General features: G+C 36.1%; 1 protein-coding gene across 7 annotated transcripts in view; it reads left to right on the top strand.

The window, feature by feature from the left end:
* Positions 1-26556, top strand: part of Exoc6b (exocyst complex component 6B) — a 622696-nt gene that overhangs the window by 469064 nt on the left and 127076 nt on the right. For all 7 annotated transcript variants that reach the window (XM_046432321.2, XM_058575131.1, XM_058575126.1 and 4 more), the window contains one exon: positions 4978-5051. In XM_046432321.2, the coding sequence (XP_046288277.1) occupies positions 4978-5051 (74 nt within the window). The remainder of the gene's footprint in view (positions 1-4977; positions 5052-26556) is intronic.

The following is a 26556-nucleotide window of genomic DNA, read 5'->3' on the forward strand; positions in this document are numbered from 1 at the left end:
ATTATGTTTTCCTCCTGCAACTGCTATTTTAGCTGTTTGCTAGACATTATACTAATCTTGCTTTTTTGAAATGTTTTACCTTGTTCCTCATCTTCCTTTGAAAATTGTTCTTGTTCTGTGGACCGTCTGTGAAGATTAAGAAAGAATTTTGTATTCTGTTTCTCACAACTTGACTTTTGAACAATTCCCAAATGTCCCATCTAAATACACAAGTTACAGACTAGTACAGTCATTTTGACTCTTCAAAGCACATTCTAACTCTATCATTTAATTCTAATTTAGTAAACTGTGCTTTTATGTATTTTTTCAGATGTACCAGTTAAAGTTGAAATTCTTTTCCTTCCCCTTCTAAGTGACAGAGTTTGTTAATTTTATGATCAGCCTGCAATAAATCTAGAGACCATTTTGAGATTAATGAAATCCCTTTGATAATTTTATTTTACTATACTGTGACAATTATTAGAAGTGTGAACTTACAGAATATTTTTGCTAAAATAATATTACTATTAAAAATTATTACATCTCATTAGACTTACATGTATATGAGAATATGATGGGTTGTTGGATATTTGGTAGGTAAAATAAATTTATTTGTGATTTATCCATGATTTTCTTTTTCCTCTTGCCTTTTTTCTTGTAACTGTATAGCTCCTTTTAATTGTTATTTTAAAATGAAGATATTTTCTTCACAAACTTCAATGAATTGACAGTTTCCTTATTGAACAAGACTTTTGCAGTTGCAAATTGGATCTCGTACCACCTTCAACTCTGAGTCCCTACTGTGATTAGAAAGGGCAGGGTAGAATGCTGGAGAGAGCCAAGTCCTCTGGAGATGGTTTGGTGCTGATCAGAAGCTATACTAAACTTAACCTTCCTCCCAAGAGATTGCTACCTTGCCAGCCTCACTGGAACTTTGAAGTCTCCAAGTGATAGGCGTTGGACAAAGCAGCATTTGATTCTGTGTTAAATGGAGCAAGCACCTCTATTTCCTTGCTGATAATGAGGCCACATTGCAGAACTCTAGGCTTGGAAACTTTCATGATGGCCTAGGACACTTAGAGACAGAAAACCTACCTCTCCAGAGACAAGTCCGTGTACGCATTGGTTCCACTTGGCCACAGTTGCATGATTTACCCCTTTTTATGATGTCAGAAGATGGAAAGTTTTCATTGATGACTGTAAAGGGAGTCCTCTTGTATTTATGTATGATCAGTTTGTATATATGCATCAGCATGGTATAGCAGGCTGGGAGACTCTTGTCCCTCTCCCGTGTGTACTTTTCTTCCTCTCTGTCTGTCAAGCAACTATCTGGAAATTTGGGTGTACAGACCAATCCCAGTTGTCTATAGTGTTAAATCTTGAATAAATTATGTCTCTAGTTACTAGAGAAAGCACTGCTGAATCAGTACTACCACATGAAGTGTGCATGTGTGCATGTGTGTGTTCTCGCATTTCTTGTTTTTTGGTTACAGAAGTGGTCTGTATTAATTTGAAAATTTTATAAACTATAAAGAATAAAAAAATCTCACAACCTTCCTGTCTGTAGGAACCTTGGTTAGATTAGGAAGTATTTACCGTTATGTTTTCTATGACTATTTTATATACCTGAAATCAGGATATGCATAAATTCTCATTTTATTTTTTTAAAAACTCAAACTTCCTCATACTATTAACATTTTAAATATATTTAAAAAATGAATTCAGGAGGATAATCATGTTTCTGAGGATACATCATATTTCAAAGTTACCAGAGATGTATTGTATACATTTATTGACTTTTTTTTCCCAATAAATTACTGTGCCAAGCAACAGGCTAGTAATTAAGCCTATAAATATCCTTTCAATGAAACAATCAGATATTTGTCTATAAATAAATTTGCAATGCCATCTCACTAACTCATCACTGAATGGCACCTACATTTCTTCTAATGTTTTATCTTAGGTATAGAACAGTATTTCTTAACCTTTCTTGGGTCACCAACCCTTGTGAGAATTCATGAAGGCTGTGAACCTTCTTTGCAAAGAAATACATATTCACATAAAAAGCTGATTATAATGATAATCAGTTATGATATGCCAGGCACTCTGCCAACTGCTTTATATGTGTTATTTTGTTTCATCGTTGTTATGCTATAAGGAATGCTCAGTTTTTGAAATAAAGATACTCATGAGATAATGCTACTTTCTGAGATAAAGATATTGAAGTGTAAAGATGTTAGGTAATTAGCTCAAGCCCAGAAAACTAGTAAGTGGGGAACTAGGGCTCAAATTTGATTTTTCTCTGACCTCAAAGTCTATCCCCTTAAAATCATTGTGCATGTAATTTTAGGGAGCTCATCAATTCCTAAAGCCTGTTTATTGATACTCAAGTTAAGGACCTATAGCAATCCAGAGATTTTCATTGGCAATGACAAGTATACATGTTTAATGAATCTTGCTATTTGTGTAACTTATTTAATCAAAATATAGTATTTATTAAGCATGTACTATTTGTTAGTGATAATCTTTATTCCTAAAAGTTTGCTGTCTACATGGGAAGGTAAGAATTACATACATGAAGCAGTGAGGAAATACATACCAATATGAAGTCAAATATAGAGTAATCAGGTATTTCCATAAGCTACATGTGAAAATTAATCTTTTTATTTTATCATACCTGGTGCAATTGTCATTCTTTAATCCTCTGATTTTTAAAAGGGCAAATTGTATCCTTTGGTAACTTGGGAGACTCAGTCTGTCATAAAACTGAGGTCTGTACAGTGACTCAGAACTAAATATGCATCATATCCAGTTTCCTGAGTGATTTCATCAGCTTCATCAATTTGCTCCAGGAAGCATGCCCAGTAAGCAGGTTCAAAAGGTGTAGCCAGCTCCCAAGCATTCAAACTATGTATCACAGAGTAATTGTGTTGAGTTGAGCATATATAAGAACATCTTGATGGTTGTTGCATTTTGACTTAAGTAAGTTCCTGCTGACAGAGGGGACTTCAAATGATGTAACCTAGACTTGAGCAATGGAGGATCAATAGTGATATCTGTCAACCTTGGAAGAAACCATCCAGCCCAGGAAGCTTATTTAAGTTGACCATGTAACAAGGCTGTCAGAAAGAATGGCTATAGCCATAATTCAAAGAACTGATTTCAACAGGCACATAGTATGAGACATTTGTACATTTGAGTTGAGCAGCTCCTGTATATGAGGTTATCACAGATCTTGATTATTGTTGATGTGAAGAATGGATTATATCAAGCTTTCTGTTAACATGGCCTTCATCAAGTGTTTGTACAGTTTTAGAATTTTGTCTTATAAAACTTTTTCCTTTTGGGCTCTATCAGTAGAATCAATTTATAAATAGCATTATTCTTCTTCTTAAAACATTTAAAAACTTTAGTACTGCTAATCATACAAATTGTTTATCTCCTTCCATTTATAAGTCATTTTATTTAAAATGTCTACAATAAGAATATTTTATATAGAGTTATATGTTTGTTCTATATTTAAATTAGTTTAATACATTACTTAACGTTTCATTTCACATAGTGTTTCCATAATCCATACAATCTAAGTTGTTAGAATTATTTCTTGAAGTAAGAAAAGGTTTTAAGAAAATCTGTTATGTGTAAGAAGCTCCCAGGTAGAAAATATTTTTAAATAGCTGAAATTCTCATTATTCTTCACAGGTCATCATTTGTATTCATCCAGTTGTTGAAAGTAATTTTAGAGACATATGTATAAATATCTTGATATATTTCATTTAATTTCAAAAGAAGAATATGAGACCAATTCTGTAGTTTCTTAAATTCAGTCCTGAGGAATACATATATTTGATATAAATTTATTTTCATATTTGCTTCGAATAGTCACAAATGTAAATACAAGTTGATATTAAATGTCCATCACACTTTGTCTTCAAGGAGAGAACTGAAGGCATAGTAACTGTCTAACTTGGAATTTGTTCTGTGTGTGTGTGTGTGCACGCGCGTGTGTGCACGCGCGTGTGTGCATGTATAGAGAACTTAAGACCTTTTGATTTCATAATAAGCAGGGCTCAGGGACAATAAAACTTGACATTCTTATCTGTTACTAGTATTTGTCCCTATAGCCCTGTGCGGTTATCTTCTTTTTAATGACAAGGAAGCGCCAGACTCATAAATTGAGCCTCTACCCAAGGCGCTACTGTAAATTGCAAATAGCATGGTGTGGTCTTTTCGACCTAAGATGAAACTCGGGTAGAGGGAAGAGAAGAATTTTGAAAGTACAATGAAAATAGAAGTCAAGAATAAAAAATACAGTAGAAGGACAGATGTTTCCCTGAAATTTGCAGTGAGATTTATTTGGATGGGCATTTTCATATCCAAAAATACACTTTTGCTCAAAAGCCAAGCGCCCGATTGGGACAGCCTTTGCTGCTGGTGTGTGTGTGTGTGTGTGTGTGTGTGTGTGGTGTGTGGGTTGGCACTCATGAGATAATACAAATAATCAGTGAGGGAATAATTAATGGTGTGGCAGGGAATATTTTTTGATAAATGCTTGGGGAATGAGGTGACAAGCGTGAAATTAGAAAATTCCTTCAGCGATCTAAAATATAAATAGCTTTCGGAACTGAAAAGAGTTTCACAGCTGAAGATTTTATTGTGTTGAGAGGAAAAACTTTTTTCTCTCCCCCACTCCCTCCTCCTTTGCAAGTTGTTTGTCCATTCACAAAACAAATACTCTGAAGCCCAGCGCGGCTCATGGGAATAAATTTCAGGTCGAATTAGTACAGTTTCCTTGCTGTCAGGATGCTGGAATTAATGGTGTTTTGATGACACGAATTTTGAAGGGCAAACAAAGAAGCTGAAGGGAGAGAGACATGACTCCTTAGAAGCTTGGTCCTCCTCTCCCCCAGCCTCTCTTGTCTTCCCTGTCATCCGTCTGCCAATCTCCCTGTCCATGGTTAGTTAAAGGCGCTTTTTATCCTCTTTTCTTTCCCACAGAGTTTGCCAGATCCGGCCCGGTGCCTGGGTTCCAGGAGGACACGCTGCAGTTGGCCTTCATCGACTTGAGACAAGTAAGTCTTTGTGTTTTTGTTTTTTGTTTTTCTTTTAAGATGTGTGACTGAAGACCATCAGGTCTTAAGGAAAAGGGGAGGGGAGGGGGATTGGCGTTGGCGATTCACACTGGAGACCTAAGGGGTTTTTTCCCTGTGTTTGAGGCCACCTCTTTTATTTAGCTATCTGGGATCCTTAGCTATGGTGGAGTTAAAGGTTTTGTGGGTAGAAGGGAAGGCGGGGGGGGGGGTGGGAGGAGGGACCCAGAGAGTAGAGGGACTCAAGTGACCCTCAAGTGATGCGACCCATTGTGTTGTAGTTGGCTTCTGCAGACACAGCAGAAAGATAACTCGTCAAACCAATGCTAAGCAGGTGCACTGATGCAGAGACTGCCAGCTTGGACAACTTTTGTTTGTGGATAATGTGACTGCGGCGTTTAGGAAAAATGAAATATTTTACATTCTGGATTGTTGGTTTGGTTTGTTGACTTTTTCCTGCTGCCTTAAGTCTTCTCTTTGCTTGCTTTGTAGAATGTGGTTAGCCATGAGTGACTAAGTGGTCGTTTTTGAAGACGATTAGCAAAGGTCCTGACCAGCCACGCTAACTTGACAGGCAACCCTCTAAAAGAAACGTGATGAAAGCTGGGACTTAGGCGTACCTGAGCTTTGGCAAGCCCATTAGATAGAAAGCCATGGTATCTGTAGTTCTGTGGGACTGTTTCTTGCAGATTGAAATGGGTGGGATGATAGGCCTTGGTGGTTTGGATATAGTGGAACAGGATGGGCGGGGGCCCAAAGAGGGAGAGAGTTAACTGGGCTCTGTCATCTCTTCACTCTGAAGATGGATGGGGTTGGATAGAATGTGTGAATGAGGTAAGAATCAATGACTGATGTTTCTCTCCTATTAAAACAATCTTTTTTTTTTTGTCTGTTTTAAAAAGGGGGTTGGCTTTGTTTCTCCTGCCATAATGATGCAGTGCCTCTTATTTTCAGAGCTGACATAGTTTGCATTCTGAAAACTTTTAGATGCCCAGGGTATTTCTTAAAGCTGTAGGACCCCTTGTATCGGTAGACTCCTTACCACTGGGACTTGATTCATGCTGGAACGGCTTTTAACCCATAATGGATGGCCTGAGCTACCCCTGAATCCTTGTGGATGGGCGGTGTAATCTGTCATCTGATGACAATTCTGGAAAGCCCTGTTGAGTAGAAAACAAAATTGTGTGTCTACAGACCCGCCAAAGTTTGAGGATTCAGGCTGTGTCCTAGAAACGTGTATCAACTTAATATTTGGGGGCCAGCGTGGAGATTCTCTTTACACATAAAGGCTTTGCCAGCACGGTCACAAATGGAATTATCTCATCCCACTTATATGACCTTCCACCTGTGGATTCAGTAACTCAACTGAGATGCTCAGGTTTTAACCCTTTAACTCTTGAAAGATTAAAAGATAGTGATTTTGCTTTAGATTTTGTACCTCTTGGATTCCATGTTCACCCCCCTCCATTTTTGTCCATTTTTTCCCCGGAAACTTCTAAGACAATTGACTTTTCTTGGAAAGCAGAAATTGAATTTCATTGGAGAAACATATCCAAGAAGAATTTTTTTTTTTCCTTTTTCACTATTCATGAGAAGGAAGTGTGGTCATTCTGTCTAGTTTGTGGTTTTGGTCCCTATGGAAAGCAACTAGTGTTCACAGAAAATGTTAACTAAGGGAGTAAGTTAGAAAGCACAGCCAAGATAAGGTGGATCTGAGCCGGCAATGAATGCTCCAGTACTTGGGAGCTCTCAGTGAGCAGCAGTATGGTTCTTGCTTAAGTTCCTATTTTCTATTACATTTCTGTTCCCAGAGTTTCATCACTGGTGTTTTAGTGGTAGAAACCCAAATTCCAAATGAAAGACTATGCCTCTTCCTACTGAATCTGTTCCCTAAATTCTACTTATATTTGTCTCTATTAAAGCAGCTTGAAGGGTCAATTTTCCAACCTAAATCATGTGAAAAACTTCCTTAACTTTTGGATTGTATTAGCAGGCCTTGGGTAAGTTGAATCACCATGTGAAATATCGATCTCTTTGCAGTTTATCCTAGTCATTCTCAAAACTTAAAGTGGACATCTTTTAAAAGGAGACTTCTGAACTATAGAAATGTTCAAACTACAAATAGAAAGCCTGGGAGTATGTTTCCAAAGGAGATATCTTGACATCAAATGAGGCACAATTTGTCCTTTTGCATGTACTCCCCTAAAACAGGATTTTTTTAAATTTTGAGGTTGAGACTGATATTAAAATTCATATAGTAGAACCTTTGGCTTGATGCTTAAATCCCCTCACAGCTCTCGAGACTATACTTCAGTATCCTCAGGAAGGAGAACTCAGTGCCTGAAGCAGCAAGCTCACCTTAGGGCAAGGTGATTATTAGAAAGATATTTCTTAAGTTAACTAAAATCTGCCTCACTTAACATTGGCTCTTTGTCTCTATATTTTTCTTAATGCATTCCTAATGTAGGGGAATAGACTTTCTAGCCCTGGATTATTGAGCCTCCTATTTGCTAGTCATTGAGTCTTTTTTACATGTAGAATTATTATCTAGTCCTCATATGGTTGATTTCACAGACCTAAATTGAAGATTGTACTCTCATTGGTCATGTTTTTCTTTCAAACATATTCTTAGCAATACAAATTTTATCAATAAATAGAGTGGCCTTGCTAAGCTTGTTTGGGTCTAATATATAGCTTATAAACTGATTTGTTTTTTCTTTGTAAGTCACAGATAAAAATATTAGGGGAATAGCAGAAGTTAAAGGAAAGGTTAAAGTTTAATGCAGGATTTAGGGTTCATACCCATGCAAGAACGGGCTCTGTCTCCTGTGCAATACAGTAAGAGCATTCTTTTACTGCCATTGAGTGTATTCTGCTCACTGGTTTATAATAATCATTCTGATCATGCTTTCATATTCTCCTTGCATCAGAGTTTCAGACACTATTAATTGAACGATAATTTTAAAAGTATTCAAAACATGGAATGTTGATGAAATTATCTCTGTATAGACTGTAATAGCAGAATGTCATTAAAAAGCTGTAAAATTTCATTAGAAAGCAAATTAGATGGAGACAGCAAAACTGTTCATCCCTTTTTTCCTATTTCCACTTTTCTGCTTTTTCAGGAAAAGGGTGAAATGACATTTTGAATATACAAGCTTTCATGATATTTTACATTTGTATAGCACTTCAGAGTTAAAACACATTACCATACGTATCTCAGTTGTCAGATTTCTGGGTTTCAAAAACTTGTTATTAATACCAGTGTGAATTAGTACAAATCAAAAGCTGTTTCCTTTTTATATTTTATTTTTCCTTTTCTGATATCAGGGATTGAACCTAGGGCCTTGCACATACTAGGAAAGCTTCTACCATTGAAATACATGCCCAGCCCTAAAAGCTCCTTCTTAAATAATTTGTATTTCCTATATCCATAAATTCATAAAAGTAGGATAGCAGTTCAACTTTACATATAAATATCAATTATATGTGTGTATTTCTATAAAAATCCAAATTTGGCTTAATGCTAACGCTTGAGAAGGGCCAGGCACAGTGGTGCATACTTGCAATCCCAGACACTCTGGAGGCTGAGGAAGGAGGATCACTCAGCATCTTAGCAAGGCCTATCTCAAAATAAAAAAATAAAAAGGGCTGTGGATATAGCTTATTGGTGAAGTACCCCTGGGTTTAGTCCCTAGTACCACACACACACACACACACACACACACACACACACACACACACACACACAAAAACACCCAAAGCTTGAGAAGGACAAATTAAGGCCTCCTGAATCTTGAAGTGGTATATATACTCCAAGAATTAATAATTACAATAATGGCTGCCTTTATTGGAATTATACAGGGCCAATAGTAGATTCATAGTAGATATGTTATTCTTTAACAATATTGTGGTTAAACATTAAGTAGGTAATGCTGATAAAGAACAGAATTTGATTTTAATTTCAATTTCATCAAACTCTGAGTGTCTCCCATGTACAAAGCATAGCATAAATGCTGTGGAAATACACAGATGAATTTAATTTCTTCCCACCAGGATCATGTAAGGAACACTGTGATGAGTATTACGTTAGAGAGATGAAGCCGTTGTTTATATTTCAATCATTTCAGCAGCTTTTCCTGCATGGTAAATCATCCTACAACATATTGCCTTTAAAATAAGAATCATTTATTAAATTCAAGTTTCTACAGATTAGTAATTTAGGATGGATTCAGCTGGGCTCACTCCTACTTTGGGGTCAACTGCTAAATTGGTAAAGGACTGGCCAGCTCTTCTCTGCTCCATGTGATCTCTCGTTTATCAGCAGCCTAATCTAGGCTCATTCAATGCTTCTTGGAGGTGTTCTGAGAGCAAGAGAAGCATGCGCACTCCTTGAGGTCTGTACTTAGAACTAATGAATCATCATTTCCATCACATTTTCTTGCCTAGAACTAGCCACAAGGTCAGCCCACATTCAAGAAGTGAGGAAATAATTTCTAACTTATACCATAGCTGGGACATAAGACTTGTACATAAACAATGCAAATTAGGAGCAAGATTATATTTGTAAGTACAAAAAAAGGCCATGAAGTAAAGAGACCTTTATTTTATAACCATTTAAATATTTCATGGAAAAGGTAGACAGTTAAACTGAAGGTAAGTTAGACATTAATAAGAGCAGAAAGAATTTAAAGTGTAGAAAATAGCAGATTTATGTTTTGCTTAAAAACATGGGTCAGTGGGTGTTGATTTAAGTAGAATATTTAGACTGTCTTTCCTTCTTTAGGTATCTTTGTCAACCCCCATTTTTTTTAATATCTTTATTTTGTTTATGTATGTGGTGCTGGGTATTGAACTCAGTGTCTCACACATGCTAGGCTGGTGCTCTACCACTGAACCTCAACCCCAATTTTCTAATTTCTTATATGTAGTCCTTATTTTCTGGTGTTCAGTTTTCCCATGGATTTCCTTTTTTAAATCCTGTTTATCCTTCTCCTTATAAAATGCTGTTTATTGTGGGCTATCCTGAGATATTTCACTCTTCTGTTATTCATATTCATTGTGAATGCATTGTAATCCCCCTCAATGATCATTTGATTGATTGATTTAATTTTTGGTAGTTCACTTTACATGTTTGATTAGTAGGAAAAGTTTGGAGAGTATTCTTTTCCTTAGTAATATCACATCATCTTTTGTTCCTTAGTCCCAGTTCTTTTCTACTTCCGATATACATAAGTTTTCTAAAGCTGAATGAACTAGGTTGTGACATTGCATCAGATCTCCTGAATGGAGCTTGTTGGCAACGGCTCTTATACAGTAAGCCATCCCAAGATATCTAAGACTTTTTTTAGATTGAGTTGTTGCTATTCCCTCTTGATCAATTCCCCAATTTGCAACCTAAGGTCTAAAGTAAACACAGTGCATTTCCATTGCTGATACTTAACCTGCTTTAAAAACAACTACAAGACAAAAGAGAAATAATTGTATATTTCTTTTGGGATGTTGAACAAATGGTGATGCCATTCTGATTACAGGTGTAGAGATAAAACCAATAATTTCAGTTAATCAACACCAATTCGGGAATCCTGTGAACAACCCCAGAAACTATTCAAACTTTCCCTTCTATTTCCCATCCTATCTTGATCCTATTCAATACAAATTTGGTTTTCATATCAAATTACCTACATATAATGAACATTATGTTGTTCCTAAGAGGAATATTCCCCCTTTGCCTGATTGCTGTGTCTCGTGGAAAAATCTTAACCTTGCTTAATAATCATTTGTATGTTAGCTTTAGTAGAAAAGTCATTTACATCAAAAGCTGATTTTTTTCTGATACAGCATATATAAAATAATCCATAGAGTTTCTTTTTACATTTCACTTTAGTCATTTTAAACTACCCCCTAACTAGGAGACCTAGGAAGTAGGGGTGGGAGTGGGGCAGGCCCACATCTCAAAAGGCCTGAGCTTTCAGTCTTTTGTCTTTCTCCACAACTGTTAAGAGGAAGCCATCGCCCATGTGTGCTTCTTAATATTGGTCCTGAACATATAACTTGGGTTTTTGGAAAATTGTCTATAGTCTTTCCAAGTATTTACTGAGCATTTTCTAAGGAATACTGATGGAGAAGAAGAAAAGTATGGGAAAGTTTTTATGAGAGAGAGATGCTTGGTAGATGAAAATAGAGTGTGTTGTTTGAGAACCTTCAACCAGTGAAGTGTATGGTCCAGTAATATTGTCAGTAGAAATATTCTCCAAATGCTCTTTTGAAATATCCTATTGACCTTCTGTCAGATTGTGTGTGATCTTGAATAATGGCCTATAAAATGGGAGTCATCTGCACCAGAGTCAAAACCAAATAGCTTGATAACTCATGGAACTGGATGATGTCATTACCATGACTGATGTGGATCATGGGGTTGGAAGGAATGGTTTAAACCTTGAAGTACATTATCTTGATAAAAATTATCTATACCATCAATGTAGTAACATGTAAATGTGGGAAGGGCACATCAGAAATGAAATCCAGATTCATTATATCCAAAAGGTATTTAGTGGCTAATGAGGATATAATAATATATTAGACAATCCACATATTCTCTGTGCTGATATGGAGCCACTCAGAGTTCCTGTAGGCTATATTCATGTCTTGGCACAGGCACAGAAAGCACCTGTATGTAAATGTAGGCCTCCCTAATCCAGAAGCATTTAGTCATTCATTCAACACTGTGTCTAATGCTGTTGGAGGCAGTGGGCGTAGAATAGTGAAGAAAACATGGTCCCTACCTTTGTGGAGCTTAAATTATTAAATAATTTCTCATGCTTGCAATGCTGGCCTTTTCAACATTCTTTTCTTTCCATAGTCACTCTTTAGGTAGTCCTGGTACTATATAGGGATGTCATTTTAGCAGATTCTGATTTTTTGTATTGATGCTCTGTATTGTTCCATTGTAGGGATCACTCTGGTCTTTTGGTAAGATCCCCAGGGCAAGGCCAAGTCTTTTGTACGCTGATACCCAGGCTTTTAGAAAAGGACTATTAGTTATAGCCTGGCATAATAATATGGTTATCTTTAAAAGGTGGTCCTGTTTTCTTTGGTACCACATTTTTCTGATTGTTTTGAGAAGATTAGTTTGCTAGAGTTATTTTGATAGATACTTGTAACTTTCAAGGTAATAACTTACAACATCAAAGGAAGCTCTGACAAGAAATAACTCCTGTTTCTAAGAAGGGAAGAGCTAACATCTTCTGCGCTGGTACTGTAAAAAATATAGATAGAAACATTTTTGAGAGTGGACCTCACTGAGCTACATCTTTGACTTCATAAAAGATAAGAATGAATCAGTAAATGCAAAGACAAGGCACAGGTTGTCACAGTGTCCAGGTACTGGGATACTGCAGCAGCCTCTGCAAACCAGGTTTATCTCTTAACCTTGCTTGGGACATTGGTAATTGATTTCATCATTGAAAGTTAATGGAAGGAATTGCCAGCATTATTAACAAATTTTGGGATTTGCTGAATGTCTTGGATGATTGGCTTTTTAACTGGGGAGAAGATGACCTTAGAGATTCTCCCTCAGGGCCTTTTTGATTTAACACAGATTCCATTTTTCAAAGACCAGGATCTCATGAAATAATATACAAACACAGCATAATTTTTGGTACAGAAAAATCATGTAAGATGTCACTTAAGTTCCAAGAAAAGACCTAGACACTTAATGGTCCAATTGGCATTACAGCATATTTGGAAGGTTATTTTCTGTTCACTAACCTCTCACTATGGAAGAAATCATTTTAGCACCTCAGAGGTCTAATTTCCCGAAGTTCTCATGGAATTGTTTCAGGAGGCTGGGAATCAGAGGAAAGGGTATGACTATTAGCAGTAGATGATAACCATGTGGAAACTAAGGTAATTCTATTAGAATTGGACTCCTTGTTTAAAAAATTTATTCTAATTTTTATATATGACAGCAGAATGCATTGCAATTCATATTACACACATAGAGCTCAATTTTTCATATCTCTGGTTGTACACAAAGTAGAGTCACACCATTCATGTGTTCATGCATGTACTTAGAATAATGATGTCCATCTCATTTCACCCTCTTTCCTAACCCCATACTCCAACCTTCCCCTCCCTTCCCTTTGCCCTAACTTGAGTTTGTCTAATCCTCCTATGCCCCACCCCCCCAACCCTATTATGAATCAGCATTCTTATATCAGAGAAAACATTTGGCATTTGTTTTTTTGGAATTGGCTTTCTTCATTTAGCATTATATTCTCCAACTCCATCCATTTACCTTCAAATGCCATGATTTTATTCTCTTTTATTGCTTAATAATATTCCATTGCATATATATACCACATTTTCTTGATCCATTCATCTACTAAAGGGCATTTAGGTTGGCTTTGCAGTTTAGCAATTGTGAATTGTGCTGCTATAAACATTGCTGTTGCTGTGTCCCTGTAGTATGTTGTTTTTAAGTCCTTTAGGTATAGACTCAGGGGAGGGATAGCTGGGTCAAATGGTGGTTCCATTCCCAGTTTTCCAAGGAATCTCCATACTGCTTTCCATATTGGCTGCACCAACTTGCAGTCCCACTAGCAATGTATGAGTGTGCCCTTTTCCCCACATCCTCGCTAATACTCATTATTGTTTGTATTCTTAATAGCTGCCATTCTGACTAGAATGAGATGAAATGTTAGAGTAGTTTTGATTTGTATTTCTCTAATTGCTAGAGATGTTGAACATTTTTATATATATTTGTTGATTGATTATATATCATCTTCTGAGAAGTGTCTGTTCAGTTCCTTGGCCCATTTACTGATTGGGTTGTTAGTTTTTTTGGTGTTAAGATTTTTGAGTTCTTTATATATCTTAGAGATTAGTGCTCTGTCTGATGTGTATGGCAAAAATTTGCTCCCAAAATGTAGCCTCTCTGTTCACCTCACTGATGGTTTCTTTTGCTGATAAGAAGTTTTTAGTTTGAATCCAACCTATTTATTGATTCTTGATTTTAATTATTGTGCTTATTAAGGAAGTCAGGGCATAATCCTTCATGATGGAGATTTGGGCCTACTTTTTCTTCTGTTAGGAACAGTATCTCTGGTTTAATTCCTAGGTCCTTAATCCACTTTGAGTTGAGTTTTTGTTCATGGTGAGAGATATGGATTTAATTTCATTTTTTTACATATAGATTTCCAGTTTTAGAGTTGAACTCCTTTTTAATTTATCTTTTGACAGAGATGGAGTCCTTGAAGGGAAGGTGGAGGCCTAATGAACTCTACTGTATATTTTTCCAGGGTCTTTGGCTTTCCTCAGGGAGAAGCACACTCATTTAGTAGCAATGTAGACCCCAAATACAAATGTTCTTTGCACATTTGTACTTGGTAGAGAGGTAGCTTATGGGCCTCTCCAAATGGCATATATGTGAAAATAGCCATGGATAAAGGTCCTTCAGTTAAGAGTAGTCACTGACAACTTTTTTGGTAGCAGAAAACAAAATGGTGGGCTTTTGGAATATTTTCCCATGAAAAATTCATTGGGTTTGGCCTTCTGATTCATGGGCTCCCAAGTTACCACTATCCATTGTTACTGTCAACACATATTGCCATAGTCTTGGATTGGATGGACGCCTAACCAAAAGCTTGGTTGTCCAGCACTTTCTACTTCAGCCTGGTGAGAGTCCTACCACTTAACTTCCATTTCCAGTAGTGGGTAAAAGGCCTTTTCTAGTAGTGTGAGTCTACTATGTAACAACCCTCCTTTCCCTTTGCCCTAGTAGAAGGATGACTGAAATGTTCAATGTGGGCATGGTGCCAACTGAATAGCTTCATATCAAAGTTTGTCTGTTCAGAGGTCAGGATTCCATTCCCTTTCAACTTTTGAGTGAAGCAAAGACAAACCTAAAAAAGTAAGCCACCTGGAAGTGTCTACCAATGTTCACAGACAGAGTCACTGACCCCTCGTTCTTTATCATAAGAGACCTGGGTAGCCTATGAGACAGCCTCCTGCCCCAGGAAGCCCAAAGCGCTGCATCCCCCTGCTTCTCCCAGCTATCTAAGCCTGAGAAACTCTGAAGGCCACTCCCCCTTACCTCCAGCACCCAGCATGAGGATGCATACCCACATACCTGAAACTTGGATGTGTCTGAGACAATCAAATCTTTAGGAGCAAGGACAGGGGAATCAGCACCACTGAATTTCCCTGGCAGTAACAGTGGTATCAGAGACTATTGTGTTAGTGCTGACTGAGTGAAATCTTCTAGGTTCTGAACACTAATCTCATCTTCATAACCTGTATTGCCTAATGTTCTACTAGAAGACAGTCATGGGCCACAGGAAGGACAGCAAAGCCAGGCCTTGGAACTGACTTGTCACTACTGCATCCTACTGATAGCCGCTGGAGGGCAGCAGAGAGTGACAACAAAGATCCAGATTTAGGGAATTGGGGCATATTTCAGCCCCCTTAGCTGTAAGAGAATTAGTACCTCAGGCCATGGTCCCAAGCATAGTCCCCTAGGGAACAAGGACCAAAAAAAGAGAATCCAGAACCCTAACATGAAGGTTAAAACACTTCCTTATAGACAAGTTCAGGAACCAGGAATGGGTAGGGATTGAGGTAGGACTGACAGAAAGGAGAGCCAAACAACATCAGTGAAGGTGACAGTCTAAAGTGTCAAGTGCTAAGGGAGCAAGCAAAGATGGAAGAGTAAATAAAATGAAAGAAAGCACCATGGTAGGTGGCAAGCCAGAGCAAGTGAGTTGAAGAAGCAAAGATGGACTCAGGAGAGAGTGGCTTTCTGAGGTAGTGGTACCTAGAAAGAAACCTTTTGCAAGGAGGGATCTCAAAGGGAACAGTTCCACATACCACCAAACAGACATTATGTATAGGATCCCCAGCTCACAGAGTCTTTCCTTCCCTTAGCTGAGATCACTTTTTTCTTGGTCTATTGACTTTAAGGGTAAAATCGCCCCTTGAGGATGTAGAGAGAGAGAGAGAGAAAGAGATGATATGACATTCTAAGATGTGATTAAGGAGTTCTTATTCATGAAATGAAATTGAACTTGTGACATGAAGCCCTTCTGGAGAACATTTGTGTGAAAGGACAGCTCATTTTCCTTGAATAGCTTCTGATGTTCCCTTTTTGTATTTTAAACTGTAATACTTGCAAAGACTATCCAGTAGAAGATAGAAGCTGGCTCTGGTGACTGATTATATGGGCAAGATCTCAACCAATCTAGAGACTTGGGATTCATACCCTGTAGGTTAGCAGAAAGCATTGTGTAGGGACTCTTCTAAATGCTGACAGCACTTTTCCAGACCCCTTAGATACAGAGGAAGGAAACTGTTGATTGGCCTGCTAAACTTTTAGTATCGCTTTTCCTTAACTTTGCATGCATGAGCAAAATGGAGTTCCTGTAGCTACAAATTCCAGGACCCCATTCTGTTTGGCAGGGCAGCATAGTGGTGAAGAAGTTTGAACTTGTGCAGACTTAGTTTATTTGCTGTGACATTCGGCAAATATTTGATCTCAGATGTAGTTTCCTATGATATAAAATGAAGATTTTCAATAACTTAAAAGGCTAATAATTTGGGTGTATGCTGTAAGTAAAATAGCATAATTACATTGCCTTGTACTTGGTAAGTATATAATCAATGATAGTGCCTATTATTAGTAAGTGCTTCAACTATTGCTGCTTTTCAACTGTGGGATTCATACCCTGTAGGTTAGCAGAAAGCATTGTGTAGGGTGGAGGATGCCTGGGGATAGTATCCAACTCTGGAGACCCAGAGTAGTCTCCTAACTCTTGCTGATTCATTACATGACTTATGGTACTTGGGCCTTTGGCTGCTAACTCATGATGAGGTTCCTGCTCTTTCCCCGGGAGTAAGAAATACAGAGTGATAACTATTAAAAGTTCTGAGCTTCTGAGCATGATTGAAAAGAAAATAAACCTTAAGTTAACTTTTCATGTCTAACCAAATTAGAAGTTTTTTTTTCCCAGTAAAAAGTATTTCTTTAGGGAAATATTACTATATATATGAAAAATAATTTTTAAAGATGGAAAATAAAGCCACTATAGTAAATACATTGTCTTGACACAGTAGCTGTACTTTTGTGGCCTCTTTTTGGTCCTTTTTAAATGCTTATTTGTACCTATATTATTTTACATTCAACCTTTAAATTTAACATATCTTAAATATTTTTAGGCTGTTTTTAAAAATCAGTTTTATTATGTATAATTTATGTACAATGAAATATATGTATTTTAAGTGTACAGTTCAGTAAGTTTTGTTAAGTAAATACACATATGTAATCACCACCACTAAGAACATTTCCCTATTGCCGAGAAGCTCCCTCATGCTTCTTGGAAGTCAGTCTCATTCCCTTGCACCCAAGCAACCACTGATCCACTTTCCACCATTCCAGATTAGTTTGAACATTCTCGAATTTTAGGTGAAGTCTTCAGTTGATATTCTTTTGTGTACCCTACCCTTGTATCAGTCTTTTTTTATTCAGCATAATATTTTGTTATTTATCTAGTGCTTAATGTATCAATAGTTCATTTCTTTTAAATTGATTAATTCTGGTTTTTTATATGAATGCATCATTATTTATCCATTCACCTGTTTATATTTATGAATATTTTATTGGGTAATACTAGGAGTGTAATTGTTGGGTCTACAGTAAGAGTATGTTTTAACTTCATTTTTTAAAACGTCAAACTGTTTTCAAAACTATTTGTACTATTTTCCATTCCCACCAGCAGTGGATAAGAGTATAAGTTGTTCTACATCCTCTTTAACTGTTTGTGTTGACAGTATTTTGTTTGTTGGTTGGTTTATGAAAGCACAAATTATGCTTGGTAAAATTCATCCTTATAAATATATATCACTCTACATTTTTACAGACTTACACAGCTGTGTAACCACCACTAAACTCAAGGTACAGGAGATATCTATTGCTCAAAAAGTTCCTTGAAACTTTTTTGCAGTGAGTCTTCACTCCCTCACTCCCAGCCCCTACTGTGATTCCTGACACCGTAGTTTTGTCTGTTCTACGATGCCCTATAAACGGAATCATACATATAAGTGGAATCATACTTTTAATTTTGCCTTCTCTCACTTAGCATAGTGCTTTTGAGCTTTATCCATGTTGTTAGTACTCATTTATTTTTAGTACCAACTAGTATCTCATAGTATAAATTGTCTACTCATTGACCAGTCGATGCATTTGGTTTGTTTCTAGTTTGTAAATATTATGAATAAATCCACAATAAACATTTATGTACAGGTTTTTAGGTGAACATGTGTTTTCATTTCTCTGGAAAAAATACTTAGGAGTGGAATTATTGAGTCATACAGTAAATGTATTTTAACTTTATAATACAGTATTGGCCAAGGCTCATATTTTTACGTGGAGTGTATAGTTGTTTTAACTGTCTTATAAAGTGAAAATACATTTAACTGTAAACATGTTTTTACCTTATAAGAAAGTTAAAATACATTTACTATATAAGAAATGTCAAACTGACTTCCAAAGGTATTTTGCTATTTTGCATTCCTACCAGCATTACATGAGAGTCATAGTTGCTTTGTACCCCTTTTAAGTGTTTGATGTTGTATTTTTAAAATGTGTGTCATTTTAATATATATGTAGTAGTATCTTGTGGAAGTTTGAATTTACATTCCCCTAATGATACTGATGTTGAGCATCTTTTGTGTGTTAATTTGGCATTCCTGTCAAATATATTTAATTCTTATTTTTGAGTTGTGAAAGTACTTTATATATTCTAGTTAACACTCCATTATTGGATATGTGTTTGGCAATTTTTCCCATTCTGGGCTTTTCATTTTCTAAACAGTGTATTTCAAAAAGCTTGCTTTTTAATTTTAATGACATCAAGTTTATAATGAAATCAATTTATTCTTTCCTGGTTCATGCTTTGTGTCCTATCTAAAGAAATCTTTACCTAACCCAAGGTAACAAGATTATTTTCTGTGTTTAAAAATAAACATTCTGTAAAACTTCTAGGAGTTTTATAGAGTGAAGTTTTACATTTAGGTCTATGATGGTACATCTCAAGTTAATTTTTCAATATGATGTGAGGTTTGGCCAAGGCTCATATTTAAAAAAAAAATTATCTATTTTTTTGTTGTAGTTGGACACAATACCTTTATTTTATTTATTTTTATGTGGTGCTGAGGATCGAACCCAGGGCCTTGCATGTGCTAGGCGAGCACTCTACCTCTGAGCCACAACCCCAGCCCAAGGCTCATATTTTTATGTGGAGTGTAAAATTGTTCTAGAACAATTTGTTAAAATGACTAATGCTTTCTTCATTGATGTGCCTTGACACTTTTATCAAAAATCAATTAAACATTATATGTTATGGTGAATTTTTGGATTCTGTATATTCTGTTCAATTGACTTTCACATTTATCCTTTCTCTCTTAATATTTGAAATCAGGTATTGTGGCTTCTTTAACTTTTTCTTCTCTTCAACTTGTTTTGTATATTCTACATCTTTCCTATATTTCTTGGATAATCAGCTTGTCAGTTTGGACAAGAAAAGGTTTCTGGAATTGTGATTAGGATTGTGTTGAATTTATAGGTAAATATGGGGAAAATTGGCATCCTGATAATATTTGATATTCTAATTCCTAAACACAATCTTCCTTTCCCCCATTCACTTATGTCTTTGGGTTCTTTCAGCAGGGTTTTGTAGCTTTCAGCAGATCTTATACATACTTTGTTAATTTATTCCTGAGTGTCCTATGTTCATTGAAATTATATTGTTATTTTAATATCAATATTTAATTGTTCATTGCTAGTATATAAAAATATAATTGGATTTTCCATATTGATCATGAATCTGAAATTTGCTTATTAGATCTAGTAATTTTTTTGTACATTCTTAAGGATTTTCTCAGTGGATGATTATGGCATCTGTGAGTAGTTTTACTTCTTCCTTTCCAACTATATGCCTTTTTGTTTTCCTGGCCTTATTTCACTAGAACCTACAGTACAATGTTAAATAGATGTGTCAAGAGAAAATATTCTTGCCTCATTTCAGATCTTGGAAGGTATTCAGTCTTTCACCATTAAATCTGATGATAGCTGTAAGTTTTTATACCCTTTGTTAGTTAAAGTAGTTTCTTTTAATTCTTAATTGCTTAGAGATATAATATATGTATTTATACCCAAAATTTTGTTATCTGAACTCCTCCCTAATGTAAATTCCTTTATTCCCACATTTTTTATCAGTCCATAGTAGTTGTACATAATGGAGTGTTTGTTGTTGCATATTCATACATGCACACAACATAATAATATAATTTGGTCAATATAATTTCCCAGTATTTCCTCTTGCTCTCCTCCCCTCCTCTTCGCCCTGGTCCCCTTCCTCTACTCTACTAATTACCCTTGGACTTTCATGAGATTCCCCCACCTTTCTTTTCGGTTTTCCTCTCTAGTGTCCACATATGAGAGAAAACATATGACTCTTGATTTTCTGACTTTGACTTATTTCTTGAATTCCATCCATTTTCCTGAAAATGACATAATTTCATTTTTCTTTATGGCTGACTAAAATTCTATTATGTATCTATACCACATTTTCTACATCCATTCGTCTGTTGATGGACTTCTAGACTGGTTTCATAGTTAGGCTATTTTGCATTGTGCTGCTATAAACATCGGTATGCATGTATTACGACTTACAATGATTTTAATTCTTTAGGATAAATACCAAGGAGTGGGATAGCTGGGTCAAATGTGGTTCCATGCCTACTCTTTTGAGGACCCTCCATATTGATTTCCATAGTGTTTATACTATTTTACAATTCCATCAATAATGTAAAAGTGTATCTTTTTTTCCACATCCTCTCCAACATTTATTGTTTGTATTCTTGGTAACTGCTACTTTGGTGTAAAATGAAATCTCAGGATAGTTTTCATTTGCATTTCCCTAATTACTAATAATGTTGAACATTTTTTTCATATATTTGTTAGCCATTTGTATTTCTTCTTTTAATAAGTGTCTGTTTAATTCATTTGCCCATTATTAATTGGGTCATTTGTTTCCTTAATGCAAATTCTTATGAGAGAATTATAAACATGTTTATGGCTTTTAAATGTATTGTTAGTTCCTTAAAAGGGGCTATACCAACTTAAAATATTTCTAGAATTGTACAAGTTTTAAATCAGCCCCACCAGCACAGGGCCTATGCTATTAAGTTTTTACATTGATTTGGAAAGTATAAGCAGATACCCTTATTTTTTGTCCCAGAGTTTTGTTGTTGTTGTTGTTGTTGTTGTTGTTTTGTTTGTTTGTTTGCCATATGTAGAAAGAAAAATATTCAGTGGACCATGACCATTATAAATTTGCCAATGTCCATATTTTCAGTTCTTAATGCCCTGTCCTGTGATGGATGATGTTTTGCAATCTGATTTGATGTATTTCTAATTTAACCTTAAGTTATTATAATTATATAATAAATACAAAATTAACACTTCTAAAAAGTTAACTACTGGTAAAAGGTAATATGATTATGTGAGAAATAAGCAGCAAATATTGTATGTATTTGGAGGAGGGAGAAATTGCTGTGCCATTAGGAATGATGATTCTTGCCTTTTCACCCATGGGTCATTGGAGCTAGCTTTGTTTCTTAGTTTTATCTTTATTGTTTAGTTTTTATAAAAATATTCTATGACCAAAATGTTTGAAAATCAGTATTCATAGTGACTTTGAAAAGTGGTCAGCTAGGAAATTTAATTCCATGTTGATAAGAAAAAGTGTTCAAACCACTACCTGGCTCTAGTGTTACTACAGAAAAGAGCAAAATATTGGCAAGCAAAGTTAAGGTAGCCCTCTCTATTTTCTGCATTGGGTTAAAAAAAAAGCAGTATGCTCTAGAGACTTAATTTAAAGATTGACATGTGCATGAAAGCCCAATATCTATATTTATACTGTATAACTGCAGAAGCTACATCATACAGTCTGTACTATTTAGTGTCTTGCTATCACAAGAGAAAAGGAGGTGGTTTTTAGAGGTTACTAGTACACAAGGTTGTATCAAAAAGAACTACCTCCAACAATAGTAAATTAAAAATATGATTGAGTGGATATGTTTTATGAGGTAGTGTAAGTTGATTATCTTAAGTATTAGTTATAGTGACACAAACTTGACTAACGAAATAAAATAGATGTACTCATACTTTTGAATGTTTTTTTTGTGCTTCTCATTTGTCAGTTAAAGGGGTGTGTGAGCATGCGTGTGTGTGTGTGTGTGTGTGTGTGTGTGTATGCACATGCTTCCCTGTGTTCTAAATTCAGGTACAGTTAGAGTTCCTTTTGATGCTCTTTAATTTTTCCTTCCCTTGTAATCTTTTAGATTTTTTCCATGTGTTTCTCAGAGATACCAGCTTCTTCCATCTGCCTTCAATAGGGGCACCTCTTCTTTACTGCCTGCCTGGGTGAAATGTAGTTAAAGAAGACAGATAATTTAACTGATGGGAAGTAACAATAGGTAGTACGGATGAGAAAGGGACATGGAAGTAGATATGGTCATGGTTCTTTCTGTGAAATATGAAACTCCATTTTCTTTTTACTTATCCTCCTAATCTGTTTTATGCTACTACCACTGAAAATCTTTTATTTCTTTTCTTCCATTCTGCCACCTACTATTTTTAAAAAAAATTTTTTTAGTTGTGGTTGGACACAATATCTTTATTCTATTTATTTTTTATGTGGTGCTGAGGATCAAACCCAGAGCCCCGAACGTGCTAGGCAAGCACTCTACCACTGAGCCACAACCCCAGCCCTGCCATTTACTATTTTTCAAATACACTATTATGATCATGTCATTTGCCTTCTCAAAACTTTAGCCTGAGCACTCTCTGTTTGCTAGGGAGCTGACCCTAGCTTATCTTTCTGCTCTCCTTCTTATTATCCTTCCCCATTTAACTCTGCCCATATTACTCCTAACACCTCTGGAAACCCCAAACTGGTAAGTTTTATTTTCCCTCTGCCTGACACAAAGTGATATAGGTCTTAGTCTTGTGACAAACCCCTTTCCTTCTTCAGGGCTTGGCTCAAATGTTACCTCCTTTATAAATCATTCTCGACTTCCTCAAGCAGATTTAATTGTTCCCCCTTTGGGTACCTGACATTTTGTGTATGTCCCTTCATTATAAATGCTTTTATAATTATCTGTTTAATCATCTGCTCTCACCATGAGCTTCTGAGTTCACCAAGGGCAGGAACCCTGTTTCGTTTATCCTCAAATTTCCACTCCTTCAGTGGGTAACTTTATTTCTATTACATGTTATTCTTTCACAATTGCTTGTTAGAACACATTGGCTTAATATTGTTTGGTGACATTTCAGAAGTAAAGGAACTAAATGAAATTTCTGAATAATATTTGTACTTAATTGCTCATAAATAGATTCAAAATGTAGGAAAAAATAGATTCATCATTTTCCCCTCATTCCATGCTCTTAATTCTCACTTTACTTTTATCAGGTTAAATGAAGGCAGAGGCCACAGATATGAGAAGGCAGGGCCAAATATGGGGAAAGGGAACTCAAGAGGAATTTCTCTAGTGAGAGCCATGAGGGAGGGCTACTGAAGAGCACCATGCAGGTAGGTAGACGGCTCATGTCTTCTAGGCAGAGAGAGTCTCCCCTGGTAGATCACTACTGCTTCCACAGGAGGCATCTTTCATTTGAAACACTTGAGCCTATTTTTCCAACCTCATAGAGGTTCAAGTGTCAGATACTGTCTTCTTATTCCTTTTCTTCAAAGGAGAACATTTTTCTCAGTCCAAATATACCCTTGGAGTTCATGCAGCATTTCTTCCTTGTTATCTCTCTCTGAGTGAAGTAGCCACTTAACTGAGCTCCAATATTAGGTCAGAATGTCAGCCCAAACTCTGTAACCGATTTGAGAAGTTTAAATCTTCCTGGAAATGTCTTTTAAAGTAGTTTACAAATAATTCCTGCTGAAGCAATGAAGAGTTTTGAGTGATTAATGTGTTGAAAATGTAATATAACCTTTTTCTCTGTGCCACAAGTATACTAATCATTGTCAGGTATGATAATAATATTAATACTTGAAGGGTGTTATATTCTAGCCTAAAATATTCTGAAAATAAGTTCCTGATTTCCCTCATAAAAGCTTGTTCCTTTTGCAGTTCTCCTCATCTCAATTAATAGCAATTCTTTTCTACTAGGAATAGAAACCTTAGAGTCATCCTTGACTTCTGTTATCTCTGTTGGAAAACTGTGTTTTCTCTCCCTTCAAAATGTTTTCAGAAACCAATCACTGAGAACTATCATCTTTCTTCTCCTGATTTAAGTAATCATTTCTTTTTGTATCTGGCAATAGTCTTTTTTTAAAAAACAATGAGGCATTTTTACTCTTTTCTTTTTTTAAGTGGTAGATGGACACAATACTTTTATTTATTTATTTTTATGTGGTGCTGAGGATCAAACCCATTGCCTTACATGTGCTAGGCAAGCACTCAACCACTGAGCCACAACTCCAGCCCTTGCAATAGTTTTTTTAACTGGTCTCTATGATTCTGCCTTTGCCCTTCTACAGGCCAATCTCAGTAGAGCAAAAAGCAAGAAAAAGTTAAAATAACAGTCAGATCTTGTCATTCCTCTGCCAGAAATCTCACAGGGACTTCCTGTTTTATTCTAAGTAAAAGCCAAAGTCCTTTCAATGGTCCACGTGATCCTATAGAGTCTACACACACACACACACACACACACACACACACACTTCAACCCTCAGCTCCTGCTGCTTTTCTCCTCACTCTGTCACTCTTCTGATAGCCTTCCTATTGTTTCTGAGACATGCTAGGGACACTCCCATCTCAGCGTATACTCCTATCTCCTTGCACTTGATAGAATTATTCTTCCTTGATGACTCTTTTCCTGATAACCATATTGCTTGTTCCTCATCCCTATCAGGTCTTTATTCAAATCACTTAAAGTTCACTTCAGTGAGGCTTTTCCTCTTAAGATTGCAACTTCCCTCTTCTACTGCCTTTACCAAGCCAAAATCAAATCAAAATCATCGCCAAACCAAAATCAAAGCCAAACCCTCTGTTTTCTTTGCTGCTTCATTCTTCTCTGAAGAATTTGTCATCTTCTACTATATTATACCACTCACAAATCTTAAGTAATTATTCTAATCATGAAAAAATTATTCTCATTGGGGTAAGGTTTTGTACATTTTGTGAACAAACAAAATGATTCTTAGTACATAGAACAATTCTTAGCATGTGGTAGGCCTTTAGTCAGTATTTGTTGAAAGGAACAGAGTACAGTTTCTACATATTTGCCTTAGTAACTTTATTGACAAGAATTTTTCTTTGGAGAAAGCAGATTGTTTGTTATGGTTTAGATATTAGGTATCTCCCAAGAACTCATGTGTGAGAAAATGCAAGAAAGTTTAGAAATGAAATGATTGGGTTATGATAGCCTTAGCCCAATCCATAAATTAATCCCCTAGTGGGGACTAACTGAGTGGTAACTGAAGGTAGGCAATATGTAGATGGAGGAGATGGGCATCAGGGGCGGCCTTTGGGGTATATATTTTGTAACTGATGAGTGGAGCTCTTGCTGCTTTCTGATCATCATGTGAGCTACTTCTCTCTACCACACTCTTCCACCATGATGTTCTGCCTCACCTTGGACCCCAAGGAATGGAGCCTAGTCATCTATTGACTGAGACCTCTGAAACTGTGGGCCCCAAATCAACTGTTCCTCTTTAAAATTGTTCTTGTTGGGTCTTTAAGTCACATCAGCAAAAAAGGTGACCAAAACACTGATGTGCCATTAAAATTAGGAATTTTGGAAAGAACTTTTTATCAGTGATTTAAAAGTATATTGTACATATTGAGTATAAACTATATACCTTTCAGTCAATTGAATAAAACATATTTCCTAAAATTGTTTTTGGTTGTAGATATCTTTGCTTCACAATATAAATTGATACATACCTGCTAATAAATACCCTTTCCTAATAACATGTTACCCAGGAAGACGACAATAATGATGATGATGATGGTGGTGGTAACGACAATAACAATGATGACATTTGAAATAAAGCAAAAAAAAGTGTGAGCAAAAAAAAGTCTCTTGTCACAAGTTGGTAGTGAGACTTAAGGAAACCCAGCTTACAAAGAAATGCAGAAGTCATTTGCAAATATTTGAAGTAACTTGACAGAACATCTTTGAAAGCAGTGTTTTGGTAAATGGAAAATTGACTCTTGCTTGGAAAAGTGTGTCGTAAATTTTAATATTGTATAGGGACAAGGAAGCCCCTTTTCCAGCATATTATAATAAAATATGTAAAAACATGGAGTTTGGGAAATAAAAAGATACCAGGTAATTATGATATCCTGTGGTAATGACTATCATTGTACGAAGAAGATAGCCATAGAATTCCTCCCTACAATTGTGATAGTG

Source organism: Marmota monax, unplaced genomic scaffold (genome assembly GCF_021218885.2).
Source record: "Marmota monax isolate L192 unplaced genomic scaffold, Marmota_monax_Labrador192_F-V1.1 WCK01_AAM20220418_F8-fsc00106, whole genome shotgun sequence".
NCBI lineage: Eukaryota > Metazoa > Chordata > Mammalia > Rodentia > Sciuridae > Marmota > Marmota monax.